This window comes from Choloepus didactylus, chromosome 11 (genome assembly GCF_015220235.1).
Source record: "Choloepus didactylus isolate mChoDid1 chromosome 11, mChoDid1.pri, whole genome shotgun sequence".
In the NCBI taxonomy this organism is placed as follows: Eukaryota; Metazoa; Chordata; class Mammalia; order Pilosa; family Megalonychidae; genus Choloepus; species Choloepus didactylus.
In genome coordinates this window covers 70,239-96,495 of record NC_051317.1, presented here as the reverse complement: position 1 = coordinate 96,495, position 26,257 = coordinate 70,239, and the positions used below count along the sequence as shown (strand labels likewise).

The following is a 26,257-nucleotide window of genomic DNA, read 5'->3' as shown; positions in this document are numbered from 1 at the left end:
CCCATTCCCAATTGGGTGTCCTGGGACAAATCACCTCATGGCCAAGAAACACCATTTCCTCATTTACAAATCGGTGGGAACAGGGTCTCCCTAAGTGGGGCTGTTAGAGGGACAGGGCCATGGAGAGAGCAAAGCGCAGTGCTTTGCATCATATCTTCCTTCTGGTCCAATCCCTCTCTCTGGTTTGCCTCCAAAATGAATATCGACTCTGACCACTTCCTCCCTTTCCCAAGGCACCACTGCAGGCCCAAAGCCCACAGGTCCCCAGTCCTGGATGAGGCTTCCTGCGTCCAGTCTTTGCCCCCACTACAGCCCAGACTTGGCCAGCAGCTATTAGAGTTGGTCACTCTCAACCATTTCACTCCCCCTCCCCCAGGGCCTATAGGATCTGGGCCTGCCCACCCCACTGACCATGGCCCTGCCTCCTCCCTCCAGCTCTTCCCCGTGCACTCCAGCCTCGTTTTTCCCTTTCCTTCAACAAGCCCAGTGGCCTGCCTCGGGGGATCAGCACCTGCAGCCCCCTCTGTGCTCCCGCATGTCTGCTTGTAGCCAGCCCTCCCTGCCCTTCAGGCTCGGCTCTGAGAGTTTCCCTCAGAGCAGATGACCCCTATCCCAGGCACTTGCTGTCCTATCACACATTACTGCCTCCACAGCATGTACCACAATTGGAAATTATCTTGTGTATTATGCTTCGGTCCATTAGATGTAAGTTCTACAAGGGCAGTGGCCTTACCTGTCTGGGTCACTACCATGTCCCCAATTCCAGCACAATGATGTCCTGTCATGAGGGTCAGTCAGTGTTTATGTTTTGAGTGAAGGAGGGGATGAATGAGTGGGTGAGTGGGTGGCTGGAGAGAGGGAGGGAGGGTGGATAGATGGGCAGAAGGATGAGTGGATGGATGGATGAGTAGCTGGGTGAAGGGATGGTTAAAAGGAAGGAAAGAAGACTGGGTGAGTAGATGAAGGAAGGAAGGGTGGAAGAAAAAGCATAGATGGGTGGATACATGGATAGAGGGATAGCTGGATAGGTAGGTGGATGGATGGATGGGAGAGAGGAAGAAGGGAGGGTGGTGGATAGATGAAGGAAGGAGGATGGAAGGATAGAAGGATGGATGGATGGATGGATGGATGGATGAGCGAGGTGCAAGAGCTCAATCAAAACCAGTTTCCTTTTGTCTCCTTGACCCCCCACTTCATGCTGAAGACAGAAAGATGGCCCTCTAAACAAAAGGACCTTGTACCCATCCCACTCACTGCAGCCCTAGTTTGTCACCACCATCGGTGGCCCTTCACGACTTGCCTGAGAAATCTCATCTCCTCGTCCTTCTTCTCATCTTCACTGATGATCTTGGAGGTGGTGATGCTCACCTCCACGCCGTCCACTACAAACTTGCGTGTCCGCTTGAGGGTTTTATTGTGCAGCCTAGAATCCTGGCCGGGGAAAATCGTTAGGTAAGCTCAGTGTTTCAGCTACGAATCCACGGCTGAACTTGGCAGGTGAACTCGCTGACCTCCCCGCTACATGGGACATGACACCCAGGGGCATAAATCTCTCTGGGAATGTGGAATATGACTCCCATGGATGAACCCAGACCCAGCATCGTGGGACTGAGAAAGCCTTCTTGGACCAAAAAGGGGAAGAGAAATGAACAAAGTAAAGTTTCAGTGGCTGAGAGATTTCAAATAGAGTCGAGAGGTCATTCTGGAGGTTATTCTTAAGCATTATACAGATATCCTTTTTTAGTTTTTAGTGTATTAGAATAGCTAGAAGGAAATACCTGGAACTGTCGAACTGCAACCCAGTAGCCTTGGCTCTTGAAGATGACTGTATAACTATATAGCTTACATGGTGTGACTGTGTCATTGTGAAAACCTTGTGGCTCACACTCCCTTTATCCAGTGTATGGACAGATGAGTAGAAAAATGGGGACAAAAAAGTAAATGAATAATAGGGGGGAATGGGGGGGATGGTTTGTTTAGGTATTCTTTTTTACTTTTTATTACAATTTTTTTTTGGAGTAACAAAAATGTTCAAAAATTTATTGTGTTGATGAATGCACAACTATACGATGATACTGTGAAAAACTAACTATACACCATGGATGATTGTATGGTATGTGACTGTATCTCAATAAAGAGCAAGAAAAAAGGAAAGAATCCATGGCTGACTAAGGGGGGAGCCTCATGGCCCCCAGACACAGCATCCCCTGCCCCCAGGGAGGACGTGACTGTCCATCTTCCCCTCTCTCACCCCTCAAGTGGGGCGTCTGAATATCCGGGCTTAATCCCTCTCCTTTTCCAGAACTCGGCCTTCACATACGGCCTCAGCACCTCCCCACATCACTGCTGGCCCCGTCCCCACAGCAGGATGTGATGTCAGAGGAGCTGGGTTCCAATCCTGGCTCTCCACTTACTGGCTCTGTGAGCAAATCCCTGTCCTGAGCCTCTGCTTCCTCACCTGCCAAACGAGGATAACAATGGTACAGTCACAGAGACAATGCATGAAGGGCACATGGTACAGCGTCTGACTCACGCCAAGCACTCAGTGCCTGAGTGTTTGTTTCTGACATGCATTGTTATGGAGACCTCAATCCCTTGTCTGCGACCCCCAAATCCAAAGAGGCCCCCAAAACCAAAGTCGTTTCATAACTGATCTGGCAGCCATCATCTGGCCTGAATTCCACCAGTGGCAACACCTGCTCAGACCCAGGTGGGACTATTCACCACCCTTATCTTTTTCTGTGGATGGGTGCACATTCCACAGGGGGCTGCTTAGAGAGCAGCCTGGCCCCGGAGGAATGAGAGGAGGTTTGGTCCCCTTAGAACATCCTGAGTCCTGATAGTGGGGAGGGCCTGTAGTGTTGTCTCGGAGGCACCCCCCTTCTGCCCACTGCCCCCGAGCCCTGGGCTGGCGAGGCCCTTCCTGCGGTGGCCCACGTGACCCCAGGCAGCCGGTCTCTGTCCTCCAGGTCTGCTCTGACCCCTCCACTCCTGCCACTTGGGGCCAGCCGATGGTCCCTGTTTGCTGAGGGTCCCTGCTGTCCTCCACTTCGTCCCAGGGCACAGGCCATCCCGCACAATTCTCATCTCCCTGTGGCATGTGGCTCACATGCTGGAGACTCAATTCAAGGTGGGTCAGACTCGCAGTGAGAAGTGGAGGGGAAGAAAGGAGGGCCCAGGTGGTGGTCCCAGGGCCTGTGCCTGGTCACCGGGCCTCTCGTCCCTGAGATAACGGGCTCCCACTGCATGCCAAGGGGCACTGCCACAGCCACGGACCCTTAGCAGAATCCATGTTCCCTGGCTCGTTGCTCTCAACATCCCCCGCCAAGAGGCGTGGACCCTGTTGGCTCTCATCACAGAGAAAAATTCCTTTTTTAAAATTTTTTATACTTAGCATCTTTTTAAGAAAAGTAGGGACAGGAACACCCGGCCCTGGGATGATGATGTGCCCCCCTGCTGCTGTCCACACCCATTCTCGTGAACTGTTAGGATTCTGGTCCTTTCTTTCTGTTTCCAAAGCTAATCGTTGGGCTAACCGGCTACTTCTCCTTCTCTTCCTTTCATTTAGCAAATATTTTTTTGAGTATCTAGTGTGCATTTTTCACTGGGGAAATGATGGGAGGAAAAAACAAAAAGATACAGTTCCTTCTCAAAAGTGAGCTTCGGTTGGGGGCCCCAGCGTGGCCACAGACAGGGAAGCAACGGTGAGTTTAAGAACATTCTGGAATTTAGGAGAGCAGGCGGGGGAAGGAGAGGGAGGCCGTGCCTTCCACTGGGAAAGCAGAATGGCATAAGAGATTCAGAGCACAGAGGGAGGGTCTCCCCACCTCTGAATCCCAGCTCCCCTCCTCCTACCGCCGTGGGCCTCAGCTAGCTCCCACCTGTGTGCAGGGCTGATAACGGTGACCCTTTGTTCTTTTGGAAGCACTCTGTGCAGTGTCTGTGTCAAGCTGAGCCTTCAGTCAGGGTAGTTATTGTCCTTTGCAGTGTCACCCACCTCCAGAAAGACCACCAAGCCAAGGAAGAGAGCCTGGGGCCTATTTCTTTTCACTGAATCTCCCAGCTCAACCACATGGCTGACCTAGCGTGTGATCCCCAAAGGCCCCAAGTGAGAGAAGTGCCACTTCTAGAATTCTCTCTCCCAAATTTTACAAGGGCTTTTAACCAGACTTTGAAATTTAAACCCAAACCAACCGCTCCATGCTACTATATCCCACACTGAACTCAGATATTTTAGAGATTAAACCATCAATCAAACTAAAGAAAAAACAATCCTCACGAACTGCTGCAAATAGGAGGCAGCCACTGAATGCTGCAGCAGGACATCCTGCAACCATGCCCAAGACTCTGGTGCAAAATGCAGTTACCTTGATGGACAAAGAGCCCGACTCTCTGTTCAGGGACAGGTCGGCCGAGAGGGAGGGCCCGTAGTCCACGCTTTCGGACGTGGAGAGGCTGCCACAGTCTGAGTCCCTCTTGGACGAGCCTGAGGCTGCCTGGCCAGGGAGCTCCAAGCTGCCGTTGGCGAGCTGCTCCCCACCCAAGGTCTCCAGGGCGCTGCTGTTGGGCCGGCTCTGGGCTGCCTTTTGAGACCTGCTGGCTGCCGGGCTGAGGTCCCCACCCTGGCCGGCGACTGGCTTCTCCTCAGCGATCTGAATTCTAGCATCCATTGACACTGGCCGGGTCTTCCGGAGGGGTGTGGGCACAGCTAGGCCATTCTCATTTCCACGGGCTGCATCTGGGGGGCTTGTGGTTTTGGGGGATCTGTCCTCAGACGGCTGGCTGCAGGGCCCATTCACATTGTCCTGGGGTTGGCTGGGAGGCAGCAGGGTGGAAGATGATGCCTTGGGGAGCTTGTCGTCATTGAGGTTCGGCTGACTCACCTCAGAAGATTCCAGAGTGTGGTTCCCCAGAGGCTTGGAAGGAGAAAAAAAGATAGTCAAGGCCATGCTCCTGCATGTCCAAGGAAAGAGTCAGTGATGCAGCATGGTTAGAAAGTCAGATGCCTATAACGTGAAGTAGACCAGAGCCAGGGGTTAGAGGTAAGCCACAGGCCTCACTACCCCCTATTGCCTACCCCCTATTGCCTACCCAACAATAAAATTACTACTTGTTTTAAGGAATAGGAATTTCCTGATTGTCTCTAATCTTAATCTAATAGCTGTTATTCTATTCCTCCTAAGAGCGGAGACGGTTATGGCCAGCTGGACAGCTCATGCCCCGTCCAAGGGGTAGAGCGGCTATTCTGCTCCAACCAATTGCAAAGATGTGGGGAAATGGGTCCAGATCTTCCCATTTTCCAAGACAAGCTGGAAATCTGGATTCTGACATGACATCTCCTGACTTTTAGATGACAACTCATTCACATTTTCAAAAAATCACATACAAACAGAACCTATCTGGGAACTGGATTCGATCCACCAGCCACCTCATTTTGAGTTTTGCTTTTCTTGTTGTTCTTTGGAACTCTGGGGAGGTGGAGAGCACAGGAAGCATCGCTAACATGAACCAGAACACCCATCTATGTGGATAAAACATAAATGACCAGCTTAATGAGTAAAGCGATCACCCGTCATCACCTTCCAGGTCAGGAGGGGAACCTGCCGCAGCCCAGGGAACTGAGCCCGAGCCCCCGCCCCGACACAATCTCTGCCCTGATATTTATAGTCATCCCCTCTTCGCTTGGCACAAGGTTCCCTCTCTAAGTACTGTAATCGCTGGCTTTATCTGTTCTTAAACGTCATATAAAAAGAATCGCACTGCAAGTATTCTTTGGGGTCCTGCTGGCCACTGGCTTTTGACCTTGGAGATGGCAGCTACCGGAAGCAGCTCCAAGCCACCTCCTTTTGGACACCCAGAGAGATGGTTCCACAATTCGGGTCTGACCCTGTCTTCACCCCACCAACACCCAGTCCCTGCCTGAAACCCTCCAATGGCCCCACTTCCCTTAAGATGACCGACATCCTGTCTGCGGAGAGTGAGGCCTGGCATGTCCTGTCTGGCCTCACCGGCCGGCTGCCGCCTCCTGGGACCGGGACCCCAACAGGCTGCTTCCCACTCCCACCGGGGGTCCCCTACTCCCTCCCACACCTGGCTCTGCCCCACATCAGCTCAGCCAGCCACCTCGCTTCCCAGATGTCCATTTTCCCATCTGTAAAATGGAGCTGGGGCTCCTCCCTGTGAGAATTGTAGGGATCGGAAATGCTCCAGGTGCAGGGCTGGCAGTGAACCCAGGGCTTTGCAATGGTTACTGCACCAATTCTGGCTCGCCCTCCTCACAGCTTCATTTATTCATCCTGGTGAAGATATGCACCAGCCTCAGGCTCCTCTCATGACCGAACTAAACTTGAGAAAGCCACTATACTGTCGGTGGCACAAGGATGTGGGGTGTCTCCATCCCCTGGCAGGCAAGTTCAGCCCCTGCTTCTCTAGATACGATCTAGATAGTGAAACCCCCACTCCCAGAAGGGGCCCTTCCCAAACAGCTGGGCCAGAGGTCATAAAAACAATAGCTTCAGAACAGAATCTGGCTCATAGACATGTCTTGCCTGGCTCAGATGTTTTTATGAAAAATTTAAATTAGCTCGGAGCTTCTCAGCAAGTGCTGCAGCTGCAAGTGAGTCACAGATGTACCCGGCCCTGGGACCCCTCAGTGTTTTGGGACAGGCAGATGGGGCCTGGAGTGGCCACAGCCCCTGACCTGTCACCTCTGTCCATTTATCCCAAAGTGTGGGAAAAAACATTCTCATGTTGTGTTGAGTCACAATGTGAAAAGCGTTGGGGAAGCATTGAATTAGCTGCTGACTTTTAAAAACTGGAAGATTCCATCTGAAAAACCAGAGTCCTGGATTCTCCTGAAAACTTACAGGATCTGGCCAGGAGCCCCACTGCCTCACCCTGGGCAGAGGGGAAGTCTGCAATCTCCGAGCTGGAGAGAAACAGAGCAAATCCTTCTGGGGCCTCCCCTGGGCCCCCCTCCCACCCCAGCCCCGGCCTGCTGGGGTCCAGTCCCTCCCCAGCCCCCTCCTTCCCAGCCTTACAGGGGTGGCGTCCACGGAGTCCTCCTCTTCCCCCTCATCCCGGCTGTCTTCGATCTCCTCCATCACCTCGGCCTTGGCCTCAGCCACCAGCTCCCGCAGAGCCTTGTTATTGGTGATGCTGCTGACAAAGGGATGCTGAAGGGGCAAGACACAGCTGGATCAGAACCACACCGAGGTGGGGGCAGGGCAGGCAAAGGTTGGGGGAGCTGACCCTTTGGGAAGATAAGGCCAGAGATAGCCCCAAGTAAAATGTAGACATGAACTTGGAAAGGGAGGCCCACAGGCAGCTCAGAAAATTCCTGTGTGTGGTGGAAAGAGCACAAATCCTGGCTCTGCCACTCACCAGCTGTGTGACTCTGAGCATGTCACTTAACCTCTCTGAGTATCAGGCTCCTCCTGCCTGAAGTGGCGACAATAGTGTCAAACCCACAGGGAGATCGCGGGGATTAAAAGAAATAATGCATATGAAAGTGTGAAAGTGTTTAGCCAAAGAAGGAGTTCAAGCAATGTTTGGGGGTTTGTTTGTGTATTACTTTATTTTCCTTTTTAAGGTTTTAATATATATATATTTAATATATTACATACACGTTTTTTTGTGAACACAAAGTTCACAAAACTTAAGGGTACATCTTCATGACTTTTTTTTTTTTAATGACTTTTTACATATATATACATCCGGTGTAACCACTATCCAGCTCAAGACACGGGATGTTTCCATCATCTGGAAAGTTCCCCCATATCCCCTTGCAGTCAATCCTACTCCTCACAGTTGCCTATCACTAGAGACTAGTTTTGTCTGTTTTTTAACTTCCTATACCCAGGATCACTATAGCATGTAACCTCTTGTGTTTGAGACTCATCTATGATGCTATGTGAATTGTTAATTTGTTTCTTTTTCATTCCTGTGTAGTACTCCAATGTATGAATCTGCCACAGCTTGTTTATCCGTTCGGCTGTGGATGGACTTTTGGGTTGCCTCCTGTTTTAGGTGACTAAAGCTGTTTATGAATATTCTTGTATATGTCTTTCAATGGACATAAGTGTTTGGTTTTAAGAAAGAAAACACAAAATATTGAGACAGAGGCATGCTCTATTCCTAGGCTTTTTCTGAAATGTCACATCTTTAAAATGGAGTGCTCTTTTACAGACCTTCCAAAACACCAAAGCTTTTAAGGTTTGGTGGATGTTAAACTAAGTGTGGGTGTGCCCCTGGTGGACGGCTGTCTTCAGGCATCTTACCCTGAACCCCAGGGTGTGAGCCACACTCACTCAGGGCCGCTGGGAAAAGGAATGCTAGGGTGGGGTGGGTTTGTCATTAAATTGGAATTTGGTGGTTTGAGATTTATAGGAAGACTGATGAAGTTCACTCTTTTGGCTATCAGGAAATTTATCAGCAGAGGAACAGTGCCAAGTAGATTGTGGGGAAGTATTTAAGTGGCTACAGTGAACAAATCGTCTAGAGTCTTGAAAACACACTAACAACTAATAAGCTCACCACAAATCATTCTTATCTGTTTGTTCACAAAAAAACATTCAGTTTATGGAAGGCCACTAGGCAACACCCTATTTGCCTGTCCAAGTTACTTTGTACACCTAAAAGCAAGAAACTTCACTTCTTTAAAAAGTAAACTTCATTCAGATTTTCCTAAACCACTCTGACTTCCTCTCATTTTAAGAGATTTTAAAGATTTAAAATTTTTTCATGCCTTTTAGTTCTTTCCCACTTTCTCATTCATTCAGTGATTCATTCTACACCCACACGTTGAGATGTCCATATACCACGTGCTGAAATAAGGTGGAGCGACCAGGCAGACAGAATCCCTGCTCTCAGGAACTTGTCATCCAGTGGAAGAGGCAATAATGCAACCAAATGATAAGCAGAATCATTCCAGAAGGTGTTAGTGGGACCACAGGAGCCCGGCTCACCACTGAGGGCCACCACGTGGGTGATCCACGAGGCCTCCCTGAGGAGGTGCCATTCCAGCTTAGCCCCGAGGGATATGAAGGGGGCAGCCAGGGGGAGGATCTGGGTCCAGAGAATGCCAGGGAGAGGGGGCAGCAAGTGCAGAGGCCCTGAGGTAGGACTGAGCTTGAGGTCCTGGAGCAACGGCTCAAAGGCCAGGGCGGCAGGAACATACGGAACGGAAGGAGAAGAGGAGAGGAGAGACATGGATGGGGTGTACATGCAGAGTTCTTGGGCTGTGGTGAGGAGCTGTGATTTTATTCTTGGTACACTGGAAGCCACCACAAGGCTGCAGCAGAGGAGTGACACAGCTAACAGTTACCCTTTAAAGATGCCACTCTGTGGTCCCAAAAGCTCTTGAATGGGGCCTTAAAAAGGGTTTACTAATCATGGGAGGCAAGGCAGCAGAGGAGTTAGGAGTGCTGACTCTAGGCTCTACAGCCAGGCTACCTGGGAGGAAATCCAGCTTCCACCAACAACTTGGGCAGGTCACACACCTCTCTGAGCCTCAGTTTGTTTATCTGTATACTGGGAAATAGTGTGGTTGTTCTAAGCATTACATTATGTGCTCAAAATACGGTGGCTATCATCATCATCATCTCCGGTATTATCTCCACCATCACCATTACCACCATCATCATCACCATTATCACCATCACCACTACCACCATCACCACCACCACCATCACCATTACTACCTCCATCATCACCACCATTATCACCATCACCATCATTACCACTGTCATCATCACCACCACCATCATCACCATTACCACCATCACCACCACCACCATCATCACCATCACCATCATCATTACCACTGTCATTATCACCATCATCAAAATCACCACCACCACCATCACCATTACCACCACCACCATCACCACCATTATCACCATTACCATCATCATTACCACTGTCATCATCACCACCATCAACACCACCATCACCATTACACCATCACCATTACCACCATCAGCATAACAATCATCCCCATCACCACCATCATCACCATCATTACAGCCTTCCATCACTATCATCACTATCATCATCACCACCACCATCACCATCAACACCACCATCACCATCACCATTATCACTATCACCATTACCACCATAAGCACAACCATCATCCCCATCACCACCACCATCACCATCATAATCAACACTGTCATCAAGACCACCTTCATCACCATCACCACCATCATCACCATCATCATTACCATGATTACAACCTTCTGTCACTATCACCACTATCATCATCATCACCATCACCATCACAACCACCATCATCACTACCATCAGAGAAGACTTTAAGAAGCCTGTTTTGAGCCCACAGCCATCCCTATCCCCTCCTATACCCCTGTGGATCACAGAGTTTTGGAACAGAGGATGGAAATCAGACCCTGCAGATTCCTGAGCTTCACAGCACAACCTCACACATGGGCACCTGATCAAGAAGCCGTGAGACACTTTGCTGTCATGCCTGAAGCAGACGTGGCAGAAACAAATGATGCAGGCAGAGACTTCTGGAAATACCAGCTTTTCATCAGGGTACAGCACGCACTGACCAAATTAGTGGCTTTCTAGCATGGCCAGGAGCCTCACTTTCTTGAGACTGAATCATTTGCTCCACTGCCTCCCTGAGCACTTCAGGGTCCTTAAGGAGGCAAAGGGGGAGGTCATGAGGAAGAAAGTCTTTGGCGGAGGGCAGATCAGCTGGGCAGTTCCCCTGGACTCCAAGCTCCTCAAATCCCAGGGAGAGCAGGGCTGGCAGATGGTGCAGTTACTCCTGTGGCTGATTAGTCCCAGAACACTGTTTTGTAAACTGCTCTGGGACACAAAGCAAAGACTGCCTTCCCTGTTTCATGAGCCCCACTGCTTCCAGGGATGTATTTAGAAAAGACTTTCCCTCAAACCGCCAAGCCCCATTAAAGAGACAAAGCCCTGGTTAAAATGCAAGGAAGGGCACATGAACTTCCTGGGTGACCCAACGGGAGGTGTGCCGGCACAGCGGTCACCGGAAGGGTGCTTGGGTGCCCAGTGGAAGGCCAGAATTGAACGGGAATTCAACTGTCTGCTCCCTCCGGAGAAAAACAGCTGTTCAGTGCCATCTCTGTGGGGAGCCCTGAGATGCCAGGGCAGAAAGCATCACTCAGCTCACCAACTGGCACAACTCCTGTCATCCAAACAGACATCCTTTCTGAGAACTTAAGCCCATTTTTCCTAAACAGTCCTCAGTGTGCTCAGCCACCATCAGCCCAGGGTCTAACACTTGGAGACTGGCTTTAAAAAACACCTAGCAGGCTTTCAAGTTTTGAAATACCATCATCTCTCCTTTAATCTTCCCTCCCTCTCTTCTCCTTCATTCCTTCTTCCCCTCCTTCATTCATTTTTGGAGGTAGCTTGCCAGAGTGGTCAGTAGAACAGACTTTGGAACCAGACATCCAGGATCAGAATCCCAGCTCTGTCACTGACAAGCTGGGTGACCTTGGGCAGTCTCCTTAACCTCTCTGTGCTTAGTTTCACCATTGGTTCAATGGAGAGCTAAATAATACACCTCCTTCACATGGAGAAAGGGTTATCTAACAGTTTATCAAATAAATATAAGTAAATTGATGTATTAATTTATCTGCTGAGGTCCCACTATGTCCCAGGTACTGTTCTGGATGTTTGGGACACACCATGAACCAAAAAAGACAAAGATTGCTACCCTTGGGGAAGCAGACAATAAATGAAAGACAAAAGCAAATTGTAAAGTGTGGAGTGCTACGTGTTACGGAAGAATTAAAAGTAGAACGGGGCAAGGGAATTAGTAGCGTGGGGGCTGTGGCAGGGTTGCAATTTTAAATTGGGTGGCTGGGGGAGGTCTCACTGAGAAGCTGACTTTTGAGCAAAGACTTGAAGGAGGGAGGGAATCAACCATGGCGGTATTTGGAGGAAGAACATTCCAGACGGAGCAGCCAGCCAGTGGAAAGGCCCTGCGGCAGGAATGTGTTGTGCCGTGCTGGAAGAACAGCAAGGAGGCCGGGGCGGCTGGCGCAGGGATGGGGGAGGGTGCGGGAGAGGAGGTGGCAGATCGGGCAGGGCCTCAGAAACCACCGAGCTCTGCTTCCACCTGAGCAGGGAGCCACTGGAGGGCTTTGGACAGTAGAGGGACATGGGGTGAGTTCTGGCTGCTGGGTTGAGAACAGACTGAGAGAGGACAGGGAGATGAACGAGGAGGCGGTGGTACTAATGCAAGAGGGAGGTGATGGCAGCTCAACTGGTGGTTGCAATGGAGGCAGTGAGAAGTGTTCAACTCTGGATATGTTCTGAAAGCAGAGATGACAGGGTTTCCTGAGAGAATGGGAGAGGAATCGAGGATGCTCGCAAGGGCTGGGGACTGAGCCGCTTGCTGGTAGGGTTGGGGAGGAGCAGGTGCCATCCACCAAAACCGGGAGAGCCATTGGTGGAAAATATTGGAGTACTGTCGGGGAGGCTCAGGTATGGACGGGTTAAGTATGCGATGCTGACAGGACGCCAAGTGGAGCTGGGGAGTACACAACCAGTCCCGGGTGAGGGCCTAGGCTGGGGTATAAACCGGGGAGTCTTTGCCAACTGAATGAGCTCATCAAGGCAAGTGCGGATGGAGGAGACCTGGTGCCTCTGCCTGTCGATTCATTGGAGAAAAGAGGAGCAAGTAAAGGAGGCTGAGAAGGAGTGACAGGGGAAAAGGAAAGAGGATAAGACAGCATGGAGACCTGGAAGCCGAGTGCTGACAGTGGAAAGGAGAGAGGGTGTCCCAGTTTGGATGTATTACTTCCCCCAAAACACCATTATCTTTGATGCAATTTTGTGGGGGCAGACATATTATTAGCGCTATTTGGTTAGAATCCTTGATTGAGTGTTTCCATGGAGAAGTGACTCAATCAACTGGGCAAGATAATTTGGTTGGATAATTTCCATGGAGGTGTTACCCCACCCATTCAGGGTGGGTCTTCATTAAATCACTGTAGTCCTATAAAAAGTTCACAGAGGAGCGGAGAACAAGCGAGAGTGACATTTTAAAGAGAAGCTGCAGCTAAGACAGGATAAAATGCCCCAAGAGCAATATTTTGGATAATGCCATTTTGAAACGCAACCTGGGAGCAAGCAGACACCAGCCACGTGCCTTCAGAGCTAACAGAGGTTTTCTGGATGCCAATGGCCTTTCTCCAGCGAAGGTGCCCTATTGTTGATGCCTTACCTCAGATACTTTATGGCCTTAAGACTGTAACTTTGTAACCAAATAAACCCCCTTTATAAAAGCCAATCCATTTCTGGTGTTTTAAAAAATGGTAGTACTAGCAAACCAGAAAAGAGGGTCTACCACAGCTGCTGCTGGTGTAACTGAGAAGTCAGGATTTAAGAAATGATTATGATTACTGAATTGTTATACAGATATTTCTTTTTTACTTTCTAGTATATTCCAATAGCAGAAGGAAATACCTGAAATTTCTGAACTATAATCCAACTGCCTTGATCTCTGATGATTGTGTAACTATATACTTTATCTTGTGATTGCAAAAATCTTGTGACTGACCCCCATTTGTACCCATTTCATCCAATTTTTCAACTTTAGAATCTTATGGTCACTAAAGACAGCCCCTAAAGTTTACTAATGAAAGGCCTTGAGTCAGCCCAGAACTCACCCCAGTTCCAAAGCTATCTTGCTAGACAGAGCTAAATCTAACCAAAATGGGCCCATCTGACATGCACAGTAGCTTAGACATTAACCTGTAGGTGACGTAGCTTAAATTTTAACCTACAAGTGCATACACTTCATTACGTATGTTCTATGACTAAGCATGTAAATCAATCTGTACATGCTCAATAATTAGATCAGCTCTAACCTCATTATGCTTGAGCCATTGTGCTTGTTATCCTAAAATCTGCCTATCTTTTGATACTATAAAACCATCAGTGTTAATGCAGTTTGAGAAGACAGATTTTTAGGCTGATAGGCTGTCTGATCTCCTGTTTCATCCCTAGCAATAAACTCTTTCTCTCTTTGAAACCCTGGTGTCTCAGTAATTGGTCACTTGAGTGCATCGGGCAGAAAGCTCCCTCCCCTACCCACCCCCTCCTCGATTGGCATCACTGGTGGGTTCAGGAGAAGGGTGGCAAGGCCCGATCCAACCATGGCATTCAGCAATGTGGACACTGCCAGCGGCCTCGACAAGAACAGCTGCGATGAAGTAGGGACAAATGCAACAAGTACGCCCTGAGCACCTGAGATGTGACAGCTGGCATGTTAAAAGGTCTCGTTCACTCACAGCAGCCTGTGATGTAGTGTCTGCATTTTACAGATAAGGAAACCGAGGCACAGGATGAGAATCACCTGGATTCCAGTGCAGGTCAGCCAGGTGTCAGGGCCTGGGCTATTTAACTACTATGTGATACTGTCCCAAAGAATATCTGCATGAGTAAATGAATGAATCCTAGACCAATAGGGGCATGAGTCAGCTTCTGGAACCAAGCAGACCCCAGGGCCAAGGTGAGGGGCCTGAGCAGCTCTGGAGGGAGGTGGGGTGGGGCTGGGAAGGCAAGATCTGGGCCTACCTGTCACTTAAAGCAAGGTGACCTCGGGCACTCATCTTTAGGGGGTAATAACGCTCCTAACCCACCAAACTCAGACATGAAAAGACTCCCAGGAAAAGCTCACAGCAGCTCCTGCCCTAGAAAATCTATCTTCAGAGATCTCCCCTTTATTCCGTAGCCCTGTTTGTCCTACTCTTAAGACTCCCCTGGCAGGACATTTTTTCCAGCTATAGAACGGAAATTCCTGGCTGAGGCTAAGGCTCTGGGGCTGCTGAGCCGGGATGGAGGACAGCTGGCCTCTCCCCGTTGAATGTCCTGGAGGCTGGATGTGTGAGGGCAGGAGGTGATGGCTTAGAGGAAACAATCAGCCCCAAGCTGAGCGGAGCTTTTGCATCTGACAATGACAGCTGTCCCCGTCCCCGCCTCCCCTCCTCCACGCTGCCCCCCCCACCAAATACAATGCCCAGGAAATAAAGCCTTGGCATACTTCAGGCACTGGCTTTCAAATACATTGCAGAAATGTAAAAGGAACAGTCAAGACTCCCTCCAACCCCAGCAGAAAGATACCTCCAACCTCGAATCCTAGTTTCTTTTCATTTTTAAATAATTCCATTCAACGTTATCAAACCTTAATAGAGCATGGCACTTAGCAGTGTCTTCTCATTTAATCCTCACAATGACCCTATAAGGGGGCATTGTTATTATCCTCATTTCAGAAACAGGAGAGAGAGCCTTTTGCCCGGGTGTCAAAGCCAGTAAGTGGCAGAGCTGGGATTCGAACCCAATGGAAGGTGGCTCAGCAAATAACTTTGGTCCTTAAAAGATGCTTCAAGGGAACCATCCTAAGGCTGTATGGCCAGCTCAGAGACACTTGCTGAGCTTTGCCTGTAACCTGGGCTGATCTCCCTGATTCCACAGGGTGACTCCTGAGCTTTCATATCACCCCAGATGCCCCATTCCACCAGGAGTAAAGCCCAAGTCCTGGGAACGGTTTGCAGAGCCTCATGAGACTGGCTCGGTGTGCAGAGAAGAGTCAACACAGCAGGTCTGCCCACCATCTTTCGAAAGGTCTTCTACCAAGGCTGGCCCTTGGCTGGCACCCAGGACCTTGGATTTTAGGAGGGTTCCCCCCACCCATAAACTGGCATGAGCAGCTCTCTGCACCTACAGTCTTCACAAACAATACAGTTTACACTGAGCACCTGCTTTCCTTGTGGGAGCCTAGAATCTGGGTCTGTGCCAGGCAGAAGATACCCACACGATCAGCCCTGTTACGAGTTGGATTATGGCCCCCCAAAAAGGTACACTGAAATCCTGACCCCCAGGACCTCAGAATGTGATCTTATTTGGAAACAGGGTCTTTCCAGGTGGATCTTGTTCACCGCAGCACTGCCCCAGGAAAGAGCTCTGTGCCTACTGGTTGAGTAATAAATGACAGTTTCTGCCTCATTTTCAGTTAGCTCTCTCAATGTTCTTGTCTGGCTCATACTTAGCTTTCAGAATGCTGCTCAGATGTTCCACCTGTCCCATCAGTAGTTCCTCAGGGGCCCTATGTTCTTCCTCTTGGTCCCTGAAGACCCCAATTGGGGTTTGGCTCCCCCCAGCCCCCACTGGAGGGCAATACCTGCCCCCTGCTCCCTGAGTTTCTTCTCATCAACTCAATGCTTGGCATAAGAGAACACCCTCAAGAAATCTTTGTTGAACTGATGTTTCTCTGCTTTTATCTGGAATCACATTTGTTTAGTGTTTTTAGGGAGCTCCCCTCCTGCTCTTCAGACCTTCCGACTTTGAGGTCTTTGAGTTATTAAAAGCTGGGGAATCAATTATTGCCTTATAACCAGTGTTTACTGATGGAAAAATGTTTCAGAAATTTGAGGTAGGGATGGGAGGAACCAGAAATGAGAGAAGGTAGTCAAGAGGTTGATTTCACCACCCATATGTTTTACAGGTAGTTTTAATGCCTTGTGTGTTTGGGTGATGATAATGGTCAAATTCCTTGAGTGCTTTCCTTGAGCAATATTCTTGTGCTACACACTCTACATGGATCATCTTGTTCAATCCTTGTGACCTTATGACACAGGCAATATTGTCCCAATTTCACTGATGAGGAAACTGAGGCCCAGACAGGCTAAGTGACAGGCTCAAGTTCACCAACAAACCCAGCACAGCCCAACCCTGAAACACTTGCTCCACTGATCCCTAAGGAGTCAACATGGACTGGGATCCAGGCATCATTTGTAAATGAATTACTGGGATAATTGTTCCAGATTCTGGCTTCTCTTTGACCAGACCTGGCCTCCAAGATCAATGAAGATGGTGAGGAGAGAGATCCAGAACAGCCATCTTGGTCCCTAACAGCTTTCCATTCATTCCTTCAACAAACACTTATCAAGCATCCAGTCTGTTCCAGCTTCAGTTCCCAAGAGGGCTGGTGAGATGCTTCTAGGTATTTTCAATATACCCTTTTGCCTGCATGAGGCTAAAGGGGTTTCTGTTCTTTGCAGTCAATCATCCCATTAAGCAATATCTACTGAACTCACTGCAAGTGCTGGAACCCACAGTCAAGGCTCTGGCCACTCAAATCTGGACCCACTAGAAGTCAGACTCAGCAGCAAGGCCAAAGCCAGGCCCAAGACCCAGCACCCACCTTTCTTAAGGCTTGACCTTGGATCAGTGCACTGAACCCGGATGAGTGCTGAACCTGGACTGGTGCATCAAACCTGGAGTAGTGCATCCACCCTAGATCAGTGCATCGAACCTGGATCAGTGCATCAAATCTGAATCAGTGTATCAATCCTGGATCAGTATATCAATCCTGGATCAGTGCACTGAACCTGGATTGATGCATCAAACATGGACTAGTGCATCCACCCTGGATCAGTGCATCAAATCTGAATCAGTGTATCAACTCTGGATCGGTATATCAACCCTGGATCAGTGCACTGAACCTGGATCGATGCATCAAACCTGGACCAGTTCATCAAACCTGGATCAGAGCATTGAACCTTGATCAGTGCATCAAACTTGGATCAGTACATCATGGGGCTAAGCAAGGAATGCACTCAGCTTCCAGCCCACTGATGACCTCGTCTGTCTTCCACTCTCCAGGACCCTTCCACTTCAAAGGAAGATCAATGTAGAGAGGAGGAAGTAGCCCACCCCCAAACAAGAAGACTCCACTCACCTCCAGGAGCTGTGCAGCACTCGGCCGGGTTTCTGGGTTCTTATCCAGGGCTATCTTCAGGAAGTCTCGGAACTCCACAGACCTGGGAGGACAGGTGTTGGCAGTCAGTTCTGAGCAGGCGAGAGCTGGGACAACACTCACATCACAGACTCCACTCTCCCAGGGAGGGTTGACCCAACAGCTTCCCAAACACGCCCACCCCGAAGGACAAAGGGCACCTTCACAAACTAAAACGTCACCTCTTTCAAGGTCTTCGGGTTGACCTTCTCCAACCCAAGAATTGTACAGATTAGGAAATGGAAATCAGAGCGGGCAGGGGCATGCCTGGGGTGATACACTGTTACGGCAATGCCGAGATCTTAACCCAAGCCCCCGACTCCCCCCCACGTGGCTGTGTGTCTCAGGTTGGGCTCTCATTCCCTGATGATGCCTGGCTCATTGGGTTACCCAGTTTCCTTTCATGGGGATCCCATGGTGAGAACCTGGTGGAAGGAAAAAGGCAAGGAGGGCCCAGTGATCTCAGAAAGGCCAACAACTCCTGGGCCACGACCTCTCTCCCACTTTGGGGCCCTAGTGGCCGGAGAGCCCGCCCATTGTACCTGCCCCTTATCCCGGGCCTGCTGGCCCTCCAGCCCTGCTGCTCCTTACCACTTACCACTTAGAAGGCGTGAGCAACGTGGGAGGGTCCGACTTGGCAATTTTGAGAAGGACCCGCATGGGGTTGAGCTCGTGGTGTGGGGGCTCAATCTGGGCCATCTCGATCAGGGTGATGCCCAAGGACCAGATGTCGGCTTTGTAGTCGTAAGGGGTGTCCTTCATGGTCTCACACATCACCACCTCAGGGGCCATCCTGAACCAAGCAAGGACAACAGGGGGCTAAGAATCTGGTCTCCATAGGTGCTGCTCAGAGACTCAGCATCAAGGACCTCCATGATGTCAGGGGTTGGCGGCATTTACGAATCGTTTATTTGCATTACTTTATATCCCACTGGGTTCCTTGGGAGCATCTTCATACAGAAAAATGCCTTCAAAGCAGCTCCACCTCCACGGCCTGCTGCAGTTCCTGACGCCTACCACCAGATGGCAGCGACAATCCAGAACACAGAGTCCTAAGGAAGGGGTGGGTGGGGGGCAGCGGGGACGGAGAGAACACTGCAGTGCAGAGGGAAGGGGAGAGAGAAGGAGAAAGTGGAATAAAAGGGCAGAGAGAAAGAAACGAGTGAGTAATAAGCAAGCAAGGAGCCTATACTCTACAACAGGAGATGGAAGTAATGCACATAAAAAAAAATTACAGGAACAAGACAAAACAGAAAGCATATAGATGTGAAATTGAGAGAGGTTTTTTTAAAGCGGTAGTTTTGAAAACAAGGAGGAAACGCTATAGACTGGACTGGGGAATTCCAGGGACACTACACTTTAGGGTGGGGGGTGAGCTTGTTTCGATCTTCTTTACAGTCTCCCAGCCCCAGCCCCCTCAATAAACACTTGTTGAATAAATGAAGAATTGAACCGTGTTTCAGGGCTTCCAGTTCAGTTATCATTAAAGGGGCATTTTCTTTTTCTTTTAGTGTATCGAGTTTCACGTGTGCTTTTTTTTCCTTCCTTTTTCTTTATTGTGAACTTTAACATATATACATAATAGTGATAACATTCAATGTACAATTTCACAAGTAGAGACCAAATCTGAAAGAATGTCATGGGTCACAGTTAAAGGAGCATTTTCTATGTGCATTATCTCATTAAATCCTCACAACAACCCTATAAAGTAGCTGCTGGCATGTCCCTATTTTACATATGAGGAAACCGAGGCATGGGGAAGCCAAGCGACTTGTTCAGTCACACCCCTGGTAGGTGGCCTCAGCTAGACCCAAACCCACTAGGCTGACTCAGGATCCCGAGCCCCTCGGGGGGTGTTAGGTTTAACCTTCAGCCCACCATCCGATTTCAGAAGCCCTGTGACTCACCAGTAAGGCGTTCCTATGAAAGAATCTCGTTTCTGCAGAGTTTTCAGATTCTTGGCAGACACACCAAAGTCAGCTGCAAGACAAAATCTCAGATGGAGAATCTGATGGACATTCATTCCCCCACCCATGGCCCTGGGTTAAAAGCCCATGATGGTGACTTTTGTGTGAGACCACGAGAAGAGATGTTTATCTGGTGCAGAATCTATATTTTCTGTAGCACACTAGATAATTTAACTTGTATGATCAGTTTGTTTGTACACTATAGGCGCAGGGAGCGGTGAATGGGAAGTGGGATTTGGTGAGTCTGTACCAGCTGGGATGAAATTCCGACACATTCCAGAGTGATATGGGCAGAGGGTATAAGTGTATTTGCCACGCCCCCCCCCCCCCCCCCCCCCCCCCCGAGGAACTGGGGAGAAATGCAGAAACGTTGGACTTCCCCACCTGGGCTATTGCTGATTTTCCTGCAAACATTGATTACTGCCAATTTAGCGGGCCAAGCCCTCCAATCAGGGGGCTTTCCCTGTGAGGCTAGTTGCTGCAAGGGAGAGGCTAAGCCCACTTACAATTGTGCCCAGGAGTCCCCCCCAGAGAGCCTCTCTGTTGCTCAGATGTGGCCTCTCTCTCTCTAAGCCCAGTTGGCAGGTGAACTCATTGCTCTGCCCCCCTGCCCGAGTGGGACGTGACACCCAAGGGTGTAAATCCCCCTGGGGACACGGGAAATGACTCCTGGGGATGAGCCTGAACCCAGCACTGTGGGACTGAGAGGATCTTCTTGACCAAAACGGGGAAGAGAGATGGAACAAAATAAGGTTCCAGTGGCTGAGAGATTTCAAATAGAGTCGAGAGGTCATTCTGGAGGATTTTCTTATGCACTATATAGATATCACCTTTACGTTTTTAGTGTGTTGGAATGGCTAGAGGGAAATACCTGAAGCTGTCAAACTGCAACCCACTGACCTTGATTCTTGAAGACAATTGTATAACTATGTAGCTTGCACAGTGTGACTGTGATTGTGAAAACCTTTTGGCTCACACTCCCTTTATCCAGTGTACGGACAGATGAGTAGAAAAATGGGGCAAAAATTAGATGAAGAATAGGGTGGGATGGAGGGGATGGAAAGATTCAGGTGCTCTTTTTTGCTTTTATTTTTATTTTGAAGTAAGGAAAAGGTTCAAAAATTGATTCTGATGATGAACACAGATGATGGTGCTGTGAATAACTGATTGTACACTGTGGATGACTGTAGGGTGTGTGACTATATCTCAATAAAACCATATAAAAATAAATGAACAATGCAGGGAGAAGGGAAATTGGATGTTTTGGATGTTCTTTTTGGAGTAATGAAAATGTTCAAAGTTTGCGGTGATGAATGCACAACTATATGATGATAATGTGAACAACTCACTGTACACTTTGAATGATTGTATGTTATGTGATTTTATCTCAATAAAATTGCATTAAAAAGAAAAGCCCATGATTGCAGACTCAGGGATATACATTCCAAATCGATGAACAGAGGCCATTTTCTATCCAGCAAGTTAGTGATCATTAAAAATAGAGTTATCTACCGCTATAAGGAGGCACTGGGATAAGCACAATCCTACATACTAATGAGAATGTAAACTGGCAGGAGCCTCCAGAAAATCAGTTTGGGCAATAAGTAGCAGGACTTTTAAAATATCCATACTCTTATGACCCAGCAATTTCAAATCTAGGAATGTACCCTGATGAAATATTCCTAAATACACATGCAAAAGATGTATGCATATATATGTTCCCTGGAGTACCACTATAATAGGGGCAAATTAAAAACTACCAAAAATTTATATATATAATATGTAGTATATCCTGCCTTTTCCAAAAAGGATTTAAGATCGTGTATCAAACACATACAGAGAGATCAATTAGGAGAAATTGATACCAAGCAAAAGCAATGGGTTCTTTGCCCAATGTGCCTAACAGCCAATCTATGACACCAGGTTTCAAAGAGAGAGAGTTTAATGCTAGGCACGAAGCAAAAGATCAGATGGCCTGTGGGCCCCAAAATCTGTCTCCCCAAGTCTAAGGAGTTCAGGGTTTTTACCGATTCAAACAAAGGGGGATGAAGTGGTTACCAAAAATATAAAAAAGGGCAAGACTAGTTGAGTTTCCGTAATTTCAGATATTAACTTCTGCCTATTCACAATACAGAAAGAAAGATATCTATATAATGATTCAGTAATCATAATCATTTGTTAATTCTTAATTTCTAGATTACAAGATAAGAAAGATAATAAAAAGGGTGAATCAGATGAACAGAATAAGTAAGAAAAGGGTGATACAACCCTCATAACAGGGAATATTTTATAGGCATTAAAATTAGTTTTGACATTTTTAATAACACATAAAACATTTATTTTATAAAGATAAGCAGGGAAAACAGGGGTATGTCCGGTTGAATATACTATATGGTCATAATTATGCCTCCCCACCCCGCCCCTGCAAACAAAGGGCAAAAATATGTTGAACTTACTTGGAAAAAATACACCAAATGGCTTAAGTGGTTGGTCTATGGGTGGTTAAGACTAGGCGAGGTTTTCCTGACGTTTTTGAATTCCATACATTTGCTATGGTGAACGTGTTACACTCAGGATCAACAAAAAATAAACAAATTTAATTTATCTTTAAACACACACTCAACACTACCAGTTTCGCTTCACACACCCAATGCTTAGAGAAGAGGCCAGTGCTACAAAGAGAAATTTTCTCGGTGCTCCTTTCTTCAGGGGCAAAATTTCCTCTTGATTAAAAAATAAATTTAGGAGGCTTTGACACCTCGAGAGAACCAGTGATGCTCACTTTGAAGCTAACAGTCCCTTGCCACAAGACACTGCTAAGTTATAACTGTCAGCCGCTCTGGGAGCAGCGGGGTCTCAAAATGAGCTGGCCCAGGATGGGGGGTGACGGCTGCTTTGTTTCACACAGACTCAACATATCCTAAATAAGAGAGAACTGGGCTCCAGTTTGCTCTTCCATTTCTTTGGTTCCTGCATGTATTCAGTATTTCTCTCTTCTATTCAAGTCCTTATCACTAGCGCCAGACAGGAGGGGAAGCAGAGAACACAATGGGACCAAAAATCCTTGCCCTCCGGTAGTTCAAAGTTTAGCAGAGGAGGAAGCAGATAGCAATCAAACAAACACAAATACACGTCTAATCATAACTGTAAAGGGATGGAAAGATGGCAGTGCAGGGTTAGCAGAGTCTACAGCAGGGGGACAGGCCCTCGAGAGAGTATCAGGGGAAGCAGCAAGGGCTGGGGAGGTACAGTCAGTGGCTCTGAGCTATTCATTCATTCAGCAAATATTAACTCAACAGCTACTACGTGCCAGGTGCTGAGATACAGGAATGAACCAGACAAAGTCCTCATCCTCAAGGAAGAGGGAGTTAATGCTTAATGGATACAGAATTTCTGTTTGGGGTGATGGAAAAGTTTTGGTAATGGATGGTGATGACAGCAGCACAACAGTGTGAATGTAATTAACACCACTGAATTGTATACCTGAAAGTGGTTAAAATGGGATATTGTTAGGTTATATATATGTTACCAGAACAAAATTTAAAAAAATAAAATACAGAGTAAACCCTAATGTAAACTATGAACTAAAGTTAATAATATAATAATACGGATCCATAAATTGTAACAAATGTACCAGGCTAATGCAAAAATGTTAACAGCTTTTTTTTTTCTTTTCACAACAGATTTGCTGCCGGAACACAGGTGTCAAGAAAACCACTGCTAACACCTTCAGCCAAAATGGGAAACAAAGATTCATTTCCACATTGTCACTGGACTCCGAGATATGGACAAGTCCACCATTACTGACCACCTGATCTACAAATGTGGTAGTATCACCAAAAGAGCCATTGAAAAAACTTGAGGAGGCTGCTGAGATGGAGAAGAGCTCCTTCTGGCATGCCTGGGTCTTGAATTAAATTGAAAGGTGCACGTGAGCCTGGTATCACCACTGATACCTCCCTGGGGAAATTTGAGACCAGCAAGTATTAGGTGCCATCATGGGGAATGCCCCAGGACACAGGCTTTATCAAAAACATGATCACAGGCACACCTCAGGCTGTGCTGTCCTGACTGTGGCTGCCGTGTTGGCGAATTTGAGGCTGGCCTCTCCACGAATGGGCAGACTCGTGAGCAGGTGAGCATGCCCTTCAGGCTTACACAATGGGTGTGAAACAACTAATCATTGATATTCACAAAATGGATTCCCCTGAGCCACCCTGCAGCCAGAAAAGAGATGAGGAAGTAGTTAAGGAAGTCAGAAGCTACACTAAGAAAACTGGTGCCAACCCTCAGACAGTAGCATTTGCACCAATTTCTGGTTGGAACGGAGACAATGTACTGGAGCCAGATGCTCACATGCCTTGGTTCAAGGATAGAAAGTCACCTCTAAGGATGGCAATCGCAGAGGAACCCTGAGCTTGAAGCTCTGAATCACATCCCGCCACCTACTTGTCCAGCTGATGAGCCCTTGCGTCTGCCCCTGTGGGATGTCCACAAAATTGGTGGCATCAATACTGTCCCTGGGGGCTGAACGGAGCCTGGGGTTCTCGAATCAGACATGGTAGCCACCATTGTGCCAATCAGTGTGACAACTGATGTAAAGTCTGCTGAAACACACCATGGAGCTTTGAGTGAAGCTCTTTCTGGGGACAACGCAGGCTTCAAGGTAAGAATGTGTCTATAAGAAATGTTCGGTGTGGCAACGTGGCTGGTGACAGCAAACATGACCTCCAGTGGAAGTGGAACCATCCTGAGCTGCCAGGTCCCATAGGTGCTGTGCTGGTTAGGATGTATTATGTCCCCCAAAATGCCATGTTCTTTAATGCAGTCTTGTGGGGGCAGATGTATTAGTGTTGATTAGGTTGGAATCTTTGGATTAGGTTGTTTCCATGGATATATGACCCACCCAACTGTGGGTAATAACTTTGATTAGATTATTTCCATGGAGGTGTGGCCCTGCCCATTCAGTGTGGGCTTTGATTTAATCACTGGAGTCCTATATAAGAGCTCAGACAGGAGTTCGCTGCTGCAGCTGAGAGAGACATTTTAAGGACGGCTGTTGAAAGCTGACACTGACATTTTGGAGAACATCATTTTGAAACACAACCTGGGAGCAAGCAGACTCCAGCCACGTGCCTTCCCAGATGACAGAGGTTTTCCGGACGCCATCGGTGTTCTTCAGTGAAGGCACCCTATTACTGATGCCTTTGTTTGGACACTTTCATGGCCTTAGGACCATAACTTTGTAATCAAATAAACCCCCTTTAAAAAAGCCAATCCATTTCTGGTGTCTTGCATAACAGCAGCATTAGCAAACCGGAACAGGGGCTCACACTGCCTGCAATGTTGCTGAGTGGAAGACTGATCACTGTGCAGGTAAGAAATTGGAAGATGGCCCCAAATTTCTGAAATCTGGTGATGCCACCATCGTTGGAATGGCTCCCGGCAAGCCCATGTGTGTCGAGAGCTTCCCTGACTCTCCTCCCCTGGGGTATTTTACCATTAGAGAGATGAGACAGACAGTGGCCGTGGATGTCATCAAGGCAGTGGATGACAGCTAGCCAGGTCGCCAAGTCTGCCTAAGAAGCTCTGAAAGCTCAGCGAATATTCCCAAACACCTGCTGCCCCAATCTTCATCAGCGGTGGAAGAACTGTTTGTCCCAATTGGCCATTTAGGTTTAATAGTCAAAGATTCTTTAATAATAACAATCTTCAGAAGGAAAGCAGTGTTTTGCAAATCATTTGTGTATTCTTGTGTGGCAGTTGCACGTTATTAATTTTTAAAACCAGCACTTTTTAAATGTTAACAACTTAGCCAAATACCTGTCACAGAATTTGGGACCCATTAAAACAAAGTTTAATGAGAAACCTGTGTCTTCTTTGGAAAGGTCAACCCTGAATTGTTTAAGCAAAAGACTTCAGAGTTGCCCATAATCTATACATGGTTTTCCATTGCTGAACTATGAGAAGAATTTGATAACTCAGGGTTGAGCAAATCTTTTTTTTAGGACAAGAATTGAGGTGCTGTGTTGTGTTGTTTGTTTGGCCTATGACTAGGAGGAGGGAGGGATCATCACTTAAATTGATTTAAGTACACAGTAAAAGGTGTACGGGAGTGGTTTGTTAGTTGCAAAGCTTGGTTAGGACAGAAAAGCAAAGAGTAACTTGTAATGTTTATAAGCTACCTTATGAGAAGGCCATGTTCTGTAATAAAGGCCATGTGTTGCATACAGAATTTGAATTTTGTGTAGTTATAGCAATACTGAGAGTTAACTGTATCTAGGTTCAAAGAAAAATAAAGATTGGAAGTTGAAAAAATATTCATAATAGATAAAACTCTGTGTGGGGAATGAGACGAGAATTCTGTACTTTCCGCATGATTTTTTTAATAAACTTTCAAATGCTCTAATTAAAAAAAAAAGTGATTAAAAAAAAAAGATTCTCACCCTCATGTGGCTTGGATTCTGGTGGGGGAGGCAGGCAC

General features: G+C 47.7%; 1 protein-coding gene across 1 annotated transcript in view; it reads right to left on the bottom strand.

The window, feature by feature from the left end:
- The window catches only part of STK10 (serine/threonine kinase 10), a 134,844-nt gene that overhangs the window by 40,735 nt on the left and 67,852 nt on the right, over positions 1-26,257 (bottom strand). The window contains exons 5-10 of the mRNA XM_037799393.1: positions 19,714-19,786; positions 18,405-18,599; positions 17,750-17,831; positions 7,041-7,175; positions 4,368-4,916; positions 1,301-1,431 (exon numbers count right to left, since the gene is read on the bottom strand). Coding sequence (XP_037655321.1) covers positions 1,301-1,431; positions 4,368-4,916; positions 7,041-7,175; positions 17,750-17,831; positions 18,405-18,599; positions 19,714-19,786 — 1,165 coding nt within the window. The remainder of the gene's footprint in view (positions 1-1,300; positions 1,432-4,367; positions 4,917-7,040; positions 7,176-17,749; positions 17,832-18,404; positions 18,600-19,713; positions 19,787-26,257) is intronic.